This window comes from Lemur catta, chromosome 11 (assembly GCF_020740605.2).
Source record: "Lemur catta isolate mLemCat1 chromosome 11, mLemCat1.pri, whole genome shotgun sequence".
NCBI classification, from domain to species: domain Eukaryota; kingdom Metazoa; phylum Chordata; class Mammalia; order Primates; family Lemuridae; genus Lemur; species Lemur catta.
The window spans coordinates 47235759-47248731 of NC_059138.1; the positions used below are offsets into that span (position 1 = coordinate 47235759).

General features: G+C 33.2%; 1 protein-coding gene across 1 annotated transcript in view; it reads right to left on the bottom strand.

Annotated features, from left to right (window-relative positions):
• SEMA3D (semaphorin 3D) overlaps positions 1–12973 on the bottom strand; it is a 120844-nt gene that overhangs the window by 37704 nt on the left and 70167 nt on the right. The window contains exon 8 of the mRNA XM_045564787.1: positions 1012–1126. Coding sequence (XP_045420743.1) covers positions 1012–1126 — 115 coding nt within the window. The remainder of the gene's footprint in view (positions 1–1011; positions 1127–12973) is intronic.

The following is a 12973-nucleotide window of genomic DNA, read 5'->3' on the forward strand; positions in this document are numbered from 1 at the left end:
ATGTGACACTGAGTTGGGTATTTAACCTCTTAGATATTTATTTCGATCACTTATAAATGGGATGATTTGATTGATAATCTCTATGGCTGTTTCCATTTACAAATTTTGGATTTTATATAAAATAGAAACCAGAAAAAATATATAATCATTTTTACCCTCCAGTGTAAAAAAGTCTTGTCCTGCAATTGGGCCAATTTATTAATATTTCAATTGGTAACAATATGAAAATAGTTACACCTGTAATTAGTACAGAATTGATAGTAAATTAAGTGTAAATAATATTCTTTGAAAGATTATTTAAGATGTGAGTGTGATTATATACAATATGAGAGGTCATGCACAAATACTGAATATATGCTTTAATACTGTAAAGCATAATACTGATGAGATCATCAATGATAGAGATAACCATTTTTACATTACATGGCAAAACCAAAAACAAGTTCAGGAAGATAAAAGTTAATGATGCTAACTTTATATACAACCAAAAAATACTTTCTTTAACTTGGGAGTAGCTTTTAGAGGAGCGATGAAGATAAATGAAATAGAAGAACCTGTTTATTGCTTCTCTGAGTACGCTTTTCCTTAACAAGTTAGAGGGACAAAGTTCACCACATCTCCCGTACTCTCCAGCAGAGGGCATCGCGGAATAAAGAACCCAAGTTCTGTCTACCTATAGACGGTGCTCCCTACGAAAATGAAAGACTGCATGGAGAATGTATGAACTTTGTAGTCCCAGAGCTCATGTCTTTCTGTCTCTTGCTGTAGTTTTGTTTCCTTCACTTACTTGGAGAACAATTACAATTAGAGGAATTACTTCATTATAATGTATGCCCAGACCTAGAGCACCTCCCTTGTGCTTTGCGTGTGCAAATTTTAGTAAGAACCACTCCTCCACTCTTATGTGCTGGGCTATATATAATCAGGCATTTGGTGCTAAAATAAAATTCATGCAGAATTACTTAATTAGGTATTAAGACTTTTCCAAGAAAGAAGGAACATGTGACTTACGAAGCTCATCAAAATAAGTATCTGCCCCATCACTTCCAGGAATTGAGCAAATCAATCTGGCCTTAAGAAAAGTCGTCCATTTGTTTATAAGGCTGCGTTGTCCCCCTACATCATTCTGAAAAATGGGGAAAGGAATGAAGATTTACCAACATGATTCTACCACCAACCAAAACTGGTGGCTGTCACAGGTAGTGTCTTATCAAGGTCAGTGTTTAGAAAGACACACAACCTAGATATTTAGTCCTTGCCCTTTAAAATAAGGGAAAAGGCAGTTTTGTTCCTCAACCTTAAATGCTTTTCTCATGGTTACATGGATGCAATTCAAGCAGTTTTGCTCTACTGAATGAGTAGATGCATGCAAGACTACAGAAAATAAGGCAGGCTTCAATTATTTTGCTCCATGACCTACAAAAGACTGTTTAATTTTCTAAGATTCTGTGTTCTCATTGATAAAATATGGTCAAATATGATTAGTTAATGTCTTGAAATATGATTAATTTTTTAATATTGTTATTATATTTTTTTAGAGATGGAGTCTTGCTATGTTGCCTGGCCTGGAGTGCAGTGGCTATTCACAGATGCAACACTACAGCCTTGAACTCCTGGCTTCAAGTTATCCTCCCAAGTAGCTGAGACTAAAGGCACATGCCGCAATGCCTAGCCAAAATATGGCTAGTTTGATGATTAATGGAAAAATTGTTTTTAAAGTGCTTAGCATAGTGCCAAGAAACTTGAGTTCAATAAGTGCTAGTACTGACTTGTATGTTATTTATAGGATTAAAAACAGTATTTGCATCCTTTAGAAGTATGTCTGTAATAAAGGCTTAAAAATGGTCTTTTCCAAATTGAATGTCCTACTAATTAAACATCAAGGCAACATAAACATATATATAACATACATATAAAACCGGTCCTTTTAAAATATTAATCTATATTTTCCATACTTTATTTTTACTCAGATATTTTATTAAAAATGTTCTTTAGATATTTAGCAAAACATAAACATTTAAATCAATTAAATAGAATAAACACTATTCACTTATTCAGCATAAAAAGATATATTTCTTATTTTTAAATTAATATATCCATGTGAACACTGAATAATCATAGTTTTTCATTTATTGGACTCAACTAGTTCTGCTCTGCTTTTAATAAATAAAATGAGACTGATTAATAGAACAAATATGTTAAGTACTTAATTTTGACTTTCAAAAATTACTTTTGGAGCCATGTTTTCCATTAATCTATTTACATTGAAGTATAAATGATAATGAAACTTTTCATCCTTCCATCAGTCCATGTTCTATAAAGTTAATGAAAAGTTAACTGTTAAGTTTCAAGTCTGAATTTCTAGGAATTATCTTCTCTGTGCTTTTTTTTATCTCTGAAATTAAACTAAGTTAGAGAAAAGTATCTAAATGACTACTCCAAACAAGAATTCAAAGGCATATAAATACTTACTATTCTTGAAAAAAGGGGGAAGGAAAGAGAGAAGGGAGACTGGAGACCACAGGACTTTTTTTTTATAGCCCTAGCACCTAACACAAAGGGTATATCTATTGTATGTGACACCCAGAGTGAATCGTTTTTTATATTCCCTTCCACTATACAACAGAATAATTTTCAGTAACAGCTCTGTAAAAACTAGCAATCATTATATTCTTGATTTGTTCTTTAGGTTGAAAACAAATAACAATTCAAAAAGAAGGATAATTTTGAAGTTTAAAAGCATTAAAATTCAATAAAATATTTCATGTATGAACTAAAAAATTGGTACTTGAATGAACAAAGTATCATACCTGACAGTTTGCACTATATCTCACTGTTCTAAATTTTAAATTATTTCAAATTATTATGAACTTACTCTTAGACTATGTGTGTAGCTGTGTTTATGTGTGCTGGGGGCTGACTATACATATACATGTTCAAATATACATGTATGTGATAGAAACACAATAGGAACCACAGCAATCATTTAGAACCTGGACCAACAAGACTCTTCCAGGAGTAGTATTTTGTCACTGATACAATTTAGAATTGCTGACACATGGTAATAATAGAAAGCATAACTTATAGTTGGTTTTCTAATAATTTTTAATTCTCATGAGAAAATGCAATCCCTAATTCTCTTCACTCAACCTACTCCAGTGACAATAAATGTCCATTTTCCAGATATGTCACTAACACCCTGCCTATCAGGCATTTAATAAATACATGTTTAATAATCAATAATAGCTAAAAATAAAAGATAAAATTGATAAAAGTCTTCAGAAAGCCCAAGAGTTTGAATCTTCTCTGAAATTCTTTGTAGTGGGAAAATGAGGAAAAGCTTCATTGAAGAGTTAGATTTCATACTAAGTCTTTACAATGATAGGTGGGGTCAGACTACATATTCAAAGATTGGTTAAGAAAATACTCTAGGTTCTAGAAACTAGGGGAAAAGGACAATGGTGGAACAATCCAGAACATGTAGGGAGAACCAAGACAAAGTGGGTTTAGATGAAGACTGGGATCAATTAAAATGGTACAAGAAAATATTATAAAAGTAACTTGGGATAAGATCAAGGAAGGCTTTAATGCCAAGCCAAAGTGTCTGTATGTTATTAAGTATACAGTGAAGAACTACTAAAGATTTAGTAGTTGGCAAAGAAGTGAAATATCAGAGTTCTCTTTTGAAAAAAGTACATAATATATTCTGTATAATGACCCTCTTATAACAAGGATGTCAGTAATTGCCTTTTTTTTTTTTGAAACACAGTCTAGCTCTGTCACCCTGGGTACAGTGAAGTGGCATTATCACAGTTCACTGAAATCTCAAACTCCTGGGCTCAAGTGAACCTTTTGCCTCAGCCTCCTGAGTAGCTGAGACTACAGGTGCGTGCCACGACGCCCGGCTAATTTTTTCTATTTTTAGTAGAGTTGGGGTCTTTCTCTTGCTCAGACTGGTCTCAGACTCAGCTCAAATGATGCTCCTGCCTCAGCCTCCCGGAGTGCCAGGATTATAGGCGTGAGCCACCATGCCAGACCTATAATTGCTCTTAATTTTATATTTTGGATATTAGTAGCATTGCTCAAAAATAAAAATATTTCAGCCAGCTATTGGATAATTTCAGATGTTTGCAGATGTGAAGGCATGTTTATCTACATATGACTTATTTGTAAAGATAATATCCTCAGAAAATTTTATAAATAGAAATCTAGATGTTACTAAAAAAAATTGATATTTCCTCCTAATGTTATAATGAATTCTGTGTTCATGTATAGTAGAGTTCCAGTGAGAAAATGTGCATCTAGAATTAGAAGAAAATAAGAGATTTTTTAATAACTTTTAAAAATATAAGCTTTTTCCTCACCTTCCTCATGACCCTTGATTTATATCTTTTTAAAGGCATATATCTAGCCTCTCTATATTTCTTAGCAGATCTCTATTTGTACTAGGAAGAGCCTTAGTAAATTTTCTTTTATTTTAATGTATTCTTCTCATATACTTATGGTATTTATTATATTTCCCTTGCCTATATTTGTATATTTTTAGAGGGTCGGCAATGAATACTAAAAATAATGTTGATTCAAGATATATAAAGAAATACATCGGTGATCATGACTATAATGTCCAGGACTATATTTGGTTTACTGTTTTCCTCTTATCACTGAGTAGGTGCTCAAATTATTTTGCTAAATAAATAAATATATATTTAGAATATTTACTTAATGACATTTGTTTAACAGGTATATATAACAATACTTCATCATAAAAATGAGCAATCACATTCTCTTCTAAACATTCTATTATATAAAAGTGACAATAAATGTCCATTTTCAAACATTTCTCCTCTTTCTATTTGCAGATATCACCCATATTTAAATGTAACCGTGAAAAAATTCTATTTTACTAGCTCCAGATTTGTTGGATAGGAATAGGATTTATACTGTACCTACATTCTTTTTACCCTGACAAAGTAGAAATTGCAATTTTTTGAACAAAATAAACTTTAGGTGTTCTTGCCTACCTCTCCAGCAGCCTTCCCCAGCCCCTCAAGGAATAAAAAGATAAGAACAAAGCAAAAAAAATCCAGGTCAAAGATGAAAGCCACCTGCTGTCAACAGGGAAACAAGTATAGTTTCTGGGATAATAGCTCTCAGGAATAGATTATAAGCATTTCATGACTGGATAGTAACTCTTACAGACATCCAGAAGCATGACCTGCGATAGCAAAGTTCAATTTACAAGGAGTTGTATTTCTCCTGTAGGGAAGTGTCAGTTGGGCTGACTTGTTGACCAGCTCTCAATCTCTGGATTTGTTTGCAAATCCACACAATCCCCTCTAAGAGCTTTAAGCCCAGAAGAGAGCTGAAAGGGAGGTAACCACTTTTGTACTAAATTGTCACCTCCTTGCTTATTTTTGTGAAGTTCTAAACTATACCAACCATCTCACCAACACAATAGATTTATTACTGAGATGTCAGAATCAGCAGCTCTTGGTCACCAGTCACTTCTATGTGTCTCTACACTATTTATCATAGCCTCTTTGTGGTTAGGTTGCCAAAAGCCTTGACACCATCTACACAAAGATGTAGATGAAAGTAACAAAGAAATTAAATATAAACAAGCCTGATCACATGTGTTCAATTTGGGTGGTGAGTACTGAGGGTGCCTGTTTTCTTTTTCTCTGTATCTTTTTACACGTTTGCAATATTTCTTAATTTTAAAGTGATGAATAAAAAGAGAAAAAAATAAAGACAAAACAAAACACAATTTGCAATCCTTCGATGGCATTAAAATGTAGTACCTCTGAGTCATTTGCTAGGGCGATAGCTGCAAGTTATGAATTACTATGATTTCCTAATCACAGTATCTACTAATAAGTAGATCAGTTATGAGGCAGGCTAATAGTATTACATTTTCCTCCTACTGTCCCAGTAAACTCAAGCCCTTATAAATCTTACATAGACATGTAGAGTAGCTAAAAGCTGTCACACATGAACTTTTATTGAGTGCGTCTTTTGACCTTTGGGTCACTATGCTGGGTCTTCTGTTAAACATGATTTTATCTGTATATACCGTTTTCTTCAAGGATCTCTCAGTACTTTATAAATATTGCCATTTTCACCTATATATTGGAAAACAGAAGCTCTTGGAAAATGCAATAATTGACTTTCAGCACCTATACTCTTAAATGCAGAACGTTTTATAAAATCAATGAAGTCTCTAAGACATTTGAAAACATGTTCTACTCTATTAAAATAGAGTGCATTCAGAGATGTGTAACTAGATTAATGAGTTTAAGTTGAAAGACAGCAGGCGTTTCAAATCAATAGCCACTGGAAAATGACACACCTTAAAAACTTTAAAAAAAAGTTTGATGCTGGAATTAGAGGTTATAAATTCCTTTTTGCTTAAAATTTAGTTCTTTTGCCTAATGCTGTTCTTCTCCATCTTTATGCAGACAAGGGAATGGAATTCTCTGAAACACTTTGAAAACCATAATCTATGCATCTTTTGTGTGCCCCCTCCTCCTCAGTTCTACCCATTAATAACATTTACTCTCAGAGATTTTAGCTTGAATTAACAACACCCACCTTCTTTTGAAGTGTGATATAAATACTAAAGTATTGTAAATCAATAAAAATCTTATTCTATCACTGAAACTGTCACATTGAGACAAACACACAGACATTCTATTGACCATTTTTACAAATTTAACAAAAAAGATTAAGGAAATTTAGTACTTTTGTGTTTTAGATTTAATGTCTGTTTATTTCAATACAAACATTCATATTCATTGTCTGATTATCCATTTATAATAAATCTCACAGTAATTATACAATCTTCTCTCTGTGCTGCCTCAATCTTCACTGAGTTATTTTTAGGGACAGATTTTAAAATGTTTCTTTGAAAACTTAAAACAAAAGATCTGCCTGAGGCTCTGTAAATAGATAATAATGATAAGGATAATCCAAACTTAGGGTGGCCTATTTACAAGCTTGAAACTATAATCGTGATGTGGTAGAAAACAAGAAGTGAAACCTGGAATAAGACCCCCAGAGCCTCATTAGAAGGGTACACTATATGTATTAAAATATGTCATTACCCTGCAAGGAAGAGCTTAAATGAAAATATTTCAATACATTAAATGAACAATGGAAGATAGTGAAGTTGTGCAGACTAAATCAAATGAGAAAATTATGTTGTACTTTCCTTTCCAGCCCATGAGTCTTCTTTTGCAATAGTTGCAACACTGTAACTATGTTTCACATAACTGGTTCATTGGGATAAGAATAAAGAGTTCTAACCATTAAAAAATAAAAGCAAAAAAAAAAAAAAGGAAAGAAAATAATAATATTATTAATCAGGAAGAAAATGGCTATGAATTGTTTAAATCTTCACATAACCATATTTGGCACTCAACTCAGGATAAGTAAGTTGTAGAAATAACTGTGTAACATATAGAAACATTTAACATGTGGAAAAAAAAATATATCGTCACTTATTTCCTTGAGAAACTGAAGTTATAGTAAGCAGGGTTTTTTTTTATATAAAAGAACTTTATAGGCACCTTTTCTTTTACCAGAATAAGATCTATTGGCACTTGCTTTTCACTGTTTTCAGAGGTTTTAATGCCTTTTTTTTATACTTAGGAATCCAAAACAAATTTTAGACAACTTGACAGGCAAGAACATAGAGTCTTTTACTTCACCTATTAATAATCTTGAGATACCTTAGTAGCAGAGGAATCCAAAATATACAAATGCAACCATCTAAGACAAAGGGGGGGAGAGAAGAAAAAAAATGAAAAAACAGCAAACCTTTATGACAGGTATTGAACACACTAGCTTTTAAGGGAAAAATGCTATAGAGATTTTCAAGGCAAAAAAATTTTTTTCTTAAAAAAAAAGTAGTGTTTAGAGACAACTGTTTGTGATTTGCCATTGGAGAATGACAAAGCAAACAGAAATGGAGAACATGTTTTTCTAACTACTTCAAACACTTGTAAAGATTATTAGAAATGTAAGACTTGGGTACTACACTATACTGAAGAGCTTGGTTTCTAAGATTTAGCACATTAAATTAGGTAAATCTAGGCAAGTTAAGCAGTCTTTTCCAGGTAGAAATCAGAGTTCATTAAATTAAAACAAGAAAAAAAGACTACAGCAAACAGTATAAATCCCTTCCTAGGAATTTCTCCGACAGGAAAACAGATGGAAGTGAAGCAAGAGCACATCTGTAACTTGTGGGCACTAAATCTCTCATTTAGGCTGTAAGTGACACGCTGAAAGTAAGCACAAAAACCACAGCTCAACAGAGATCAATAAATAAGGAAAGTGTCATCAGCCTAAAAACACAAATCTTCAAAGGCAGTAATTGTCCAAATAGGACCATATATCAAAATAGACAATGCAAGTGGAATCGAAGCAAAGGGCTATTAATGAGACCCCCAGGCAAGTTATGTGAAAGGGCCATCCAAACTGAATTCCTGGCAAGGACAAAAGGAAATACTGCAAACAAAAAAGGGAACTGGCATAACCTACAGCTGGAATCTGGAGTGGGCTAGCATAAGTAAGCTAATGGACAACTCTTCCAAAAATGAATAGAATCCCAAAGTAATGCAAAACACCCTTGAGGTGAAAAATTGCAAGCGAGCCTCACTGAAGGGACTGGTATTTCCATACATTAACTTAAAAGGCGGTTCTTGAAGGGAAACACGGAACACACACACACACACACACACACACACACACACACACACACACACTGGGCAATAAACATCACACAGACATAAATAATGGTATCTTGAAGGTATTATACTAATTTGCAAAGTAAATAGATACAAATCTTTTCAGAGGGTTTATTTCATGCTGTTTCACTTTTTCATTCAGTCAGCATTTAATACCTTTCCATAAAGATCTGGGTAATTTACCATCTATGAGATCAGTTCTCCAGAATGCAAGCTGCACCACTTAGTGCTTCAAAATACTGACTGTTCCACAGAATCAAACAATTATAGAGCTCAGCAAAGACTTTAGAAATCATTCAAGGCTAAGCACCTTATTGAAAGGACTGAGTAATTAGTTTGACTACAATATATTAATAATGACACTACTAAAAATAATTTGTTAGGAAATGTGTTCTACCATGTTCAATGATAAACATACTGAGTTTGAAAGATATTCTTTGGATGAAGGCACTTATTCTCAGGCTGTCATTGACCAATATTGCCATGTAAAACTATTAAGTTAATATCTTTACTTTGTAGGTTTCTCCCCATCCATACCTCTTGGTCAAAATTTGTATTGCTGAAATTGTTCACAAATTTTTCACTAAATATGGCTCCAAATTATTTTGACTATGTTCACAAATAAGATCCATCCGCAAAGTACAAATATTCCAAAAAATGAAGATAAAATAATAACAGTAATTTCAGCCTTTAAAACTAATAAAATGTCATCTCTTCCCAATAAGCTTTGGTAACTAACCTGTCCCTAATGGCCACTACATACATACTACCACCCTCACCACCACCAACTTCTTCTACTCCTAAGCAGAGTAAGTTGATCTGGCTTCAAAAACGTATATGTATGATGTGTGTGTGTGTGTGTGTGTGTGTGTGTGTGTGTGTGTGAGAGAGACTGTTGGCATTTGAATCACTATAGTATGACCAGGTATTTATATGATTTACATGTCAATCTTTTATAAAAGATTGTTACATGTTTGAAAACAGAAATCTGTCTAAGTCACTCTTGTTTTCAGTACTCTTCTCCATATCCATCACATCCAAATGCATTTCATTTAAGCCTTACATTTTCTTGGTAAAATTGTCATGGAAGAGATGGGTGCCCTCAATTTCTAGGTTAAGAAACTGACATAGTAAGAAGCAGAACAAGATGTAAGCCTAGATTTGATTTTAAGTTGAATGTTCCTATTATTCAGCCAAAAGTCATTAATGATACCCTTACTGCCAAATATAATACCTGGTTTTTAGTTTTACCTGACCTCTTTTTGCTGTGTGGCATCATTGACAACTGTTTTCTTCTGGAAGCAGTCTTTTCCCTTGACTTGTGACAACCTACTTGTCCAGTTCTCCACCTAGCTATCCAAGCATTTCCTATCAATTGCTTTTGCAGACACTTTGCTCTTTCTTAAATGTCATTGTCATTCAGAGTTCTGTCCTTGTCCTTTGATCTTGTACTAAAAATCTTTCCTGAGTATTATCAGTCACTACCATGCTTTCAAGAACCACCAGTACACTTGTGATTTCAAAATTCATGAGTCTAGACACTACTGAGCCTCAGGTTCGTATTTCCAAATGGCTATTACGCTAGCATATCTCAGAGCCACATCATGTTCAACATGTCCAAATATAAAATCTGCGCTTGTAAACTTTTTTTGGTGTTTCTTGTCTCATTATCAGAATGTATCTCTTTGTGCATTTTCCTGATCCATGCTTTATCTTCCAGAAATCACAATTACCAAGAATATAAGAGTACTTGTCTACAGGGGAAGTATCAAAGTCTCTATGATAGGAGCCAGGTAGAAATAAAATGCATTAAAAATTCAGTTCCTGTCCTCATAATCACATTTTGACTCTAACAGCCACATGGCTACAATGTTGGATATGCAGATATAGAACATTACCCTCATCACAGAAAGTTTTACTGTACACACTATGTACACTAAGCAATTAATAAGAAAGTGGTAATGAATTAAGGATCTTTTAGAAATCTACACATAGATTGTATCTGAAATATCTCTTAAACTTACCCTTATCTCTTCATTCTTATTGTCTTTAGGGGACAACCTAACAGGTCTCCCAGTCACAAATATTTCTCCATCTAGATACATTCTTGAAATTGTTGCTAAATATAGCTACCTATCTTGTCATTTCTCTGCCTAAAACATTTTATAACTTCTCATTGCCTAAGGGATGGAGTTCACACTGGCTAACATGAAAACAAGACTCTTATCATCCAACTTTCACTCTAATCTCAAAAGACACTGCTCCCTAAACACACCCATGAATTCCAGTTAAAACAAGATTTCGCTAAGCTATAAACAAAATATATCCTGTCACAACGCCGCCTGAAATGCCAGCCCTCCATTCCTTTACTTAATGTAGTCCTGTTCCTCCCACAGGACTCAATTCAAGTACCACTTCCTTTGTATAATGTTTCTGAGCTTCACTGCTTAGAGTTCTCAGCTCCTGCCTCTATCACATTGTATTGTAATTATTTGTGTATGTCCCTTACCCTCAGTGTACTGTGAGTTTTTAAGGAGAAGAGACAGTGGCGTATTATAATACCTACACTAATTGTCTAATGTAGTACATTTTGCACAAAATTATTTTATATTTTGTTGCTGCTGTTGAAGTGATAAAATAATAAAATAATGAAGGAATGAGTTACAAAATTGAAAAAAAGCACACTAGTTCTGCAAACAATCCTTTAGTCACTTTTGTGTAATGTCTGCCTATTACCAAAACCTCCCCACCAATCACTATATCTTACTTAGTCTAATAGTAATAACTTAGGTCAATAAAACTATTTTGACAGGTCAATAAAATCATTTTTTTTGTTAGCAGCTGAAGAGGTGGGGAGCTCTTAAATTGTCAACAGTTTTTTTTTTTATTGTGCCAAAGTATTTAGTTAAAAATGCAAACAATAAACAATAATAACTAGAAGAAAAACAAAACTGAATATTTCTAAGTATGTTCTGTGGGAATATGCTGGTAGGACAAATAGTAGGACTCTCCTGTTAACAATATACCTTGTAAACTCAGTATAGTATACACAGTTTACTCTTAATTCTCTCTAGCATATCGCTTCTTTTTTAGATCTTTGTATCTATTGAACTCAACTTTGTTTCATAGCATAGACAGGCATTCTGCTATTATTTGTCAAAAACAGAAAAACTATATTATAATGACAATGGGGGAGAAGAAACAATAGAAAGGAATAATAAGTTCCAAATAATGTCAAAAGTGCCTTTTTATATGAAAATAATACATAATAGCAACAGTGATGCTAACGGTTTTTTATTATTAAACTTGTTACTGTTTTGCAGGTCATATCAACATTTTCAAAAAAGATTTTGAATCATTTTAATGTCAGTGAAATCTCCACTTGAAAATACTCACTTTTTGCCACAATTTAATTTTAAATTATTAAGTAAAAGTTAGAAACATGGGCAGCATGTAATTAAGAAATTGCAAAGAAAACATTTGAAGAAAATATTGTGAACGTTTGACTGATGGATCATATGTGTAGTGAGAAATTCTGAAGATGGTGCTTACTTAAGAGTGAAAAGAGATAAACTAATGAGTGAAGAACTGCTATTTTTTAAAGTAAATTCATCCATCACATGTCCTTATTTGGTCTCACAATTTGTTAGCTTTTTAACCAAGAACAATAGCCTGACAAAATCTTGCTGTGTGGTCTCAGAGGTTTTTTTGTGGTAGGAAGACTCATTTACTACAGTTATCTCTGCCTTTTCAGTTCTATAGAAGTTTGTTCATAATATAAATAAAATACTTCATGGCCGATGCTTAGAGGATAGAATATACTTTTAATATAGAAATTTATAAATGGGATAACTAAATTTTTCTTTAATACATTTCTCCACCTCTAAGATTAATTTTCAGTATATTTATACTAGCATAAAACATTACTTTGTTATAAATGAATTTCTATCATATGGATTAGATCTGTCAAGAAATAAGCATTGAACTGGCTCACAATACACACACTTGTTCTATACGTTCATCAGAAAGCAACTCTTGAAATATGTTTAATTGATTGTAAATCCCTTATGACATATTTAACGTAGCTCATTTATACAAATAATGTCAACCCACAGCACAGTTTTTCAGGGTCAAGATACTGTTGCTATAAGCCATGCTTCAATACACTAACACACTGCAACTATTCCAAGCAAGCGCCATTCATCTCTGGGCAAGAGGCTTCAAGA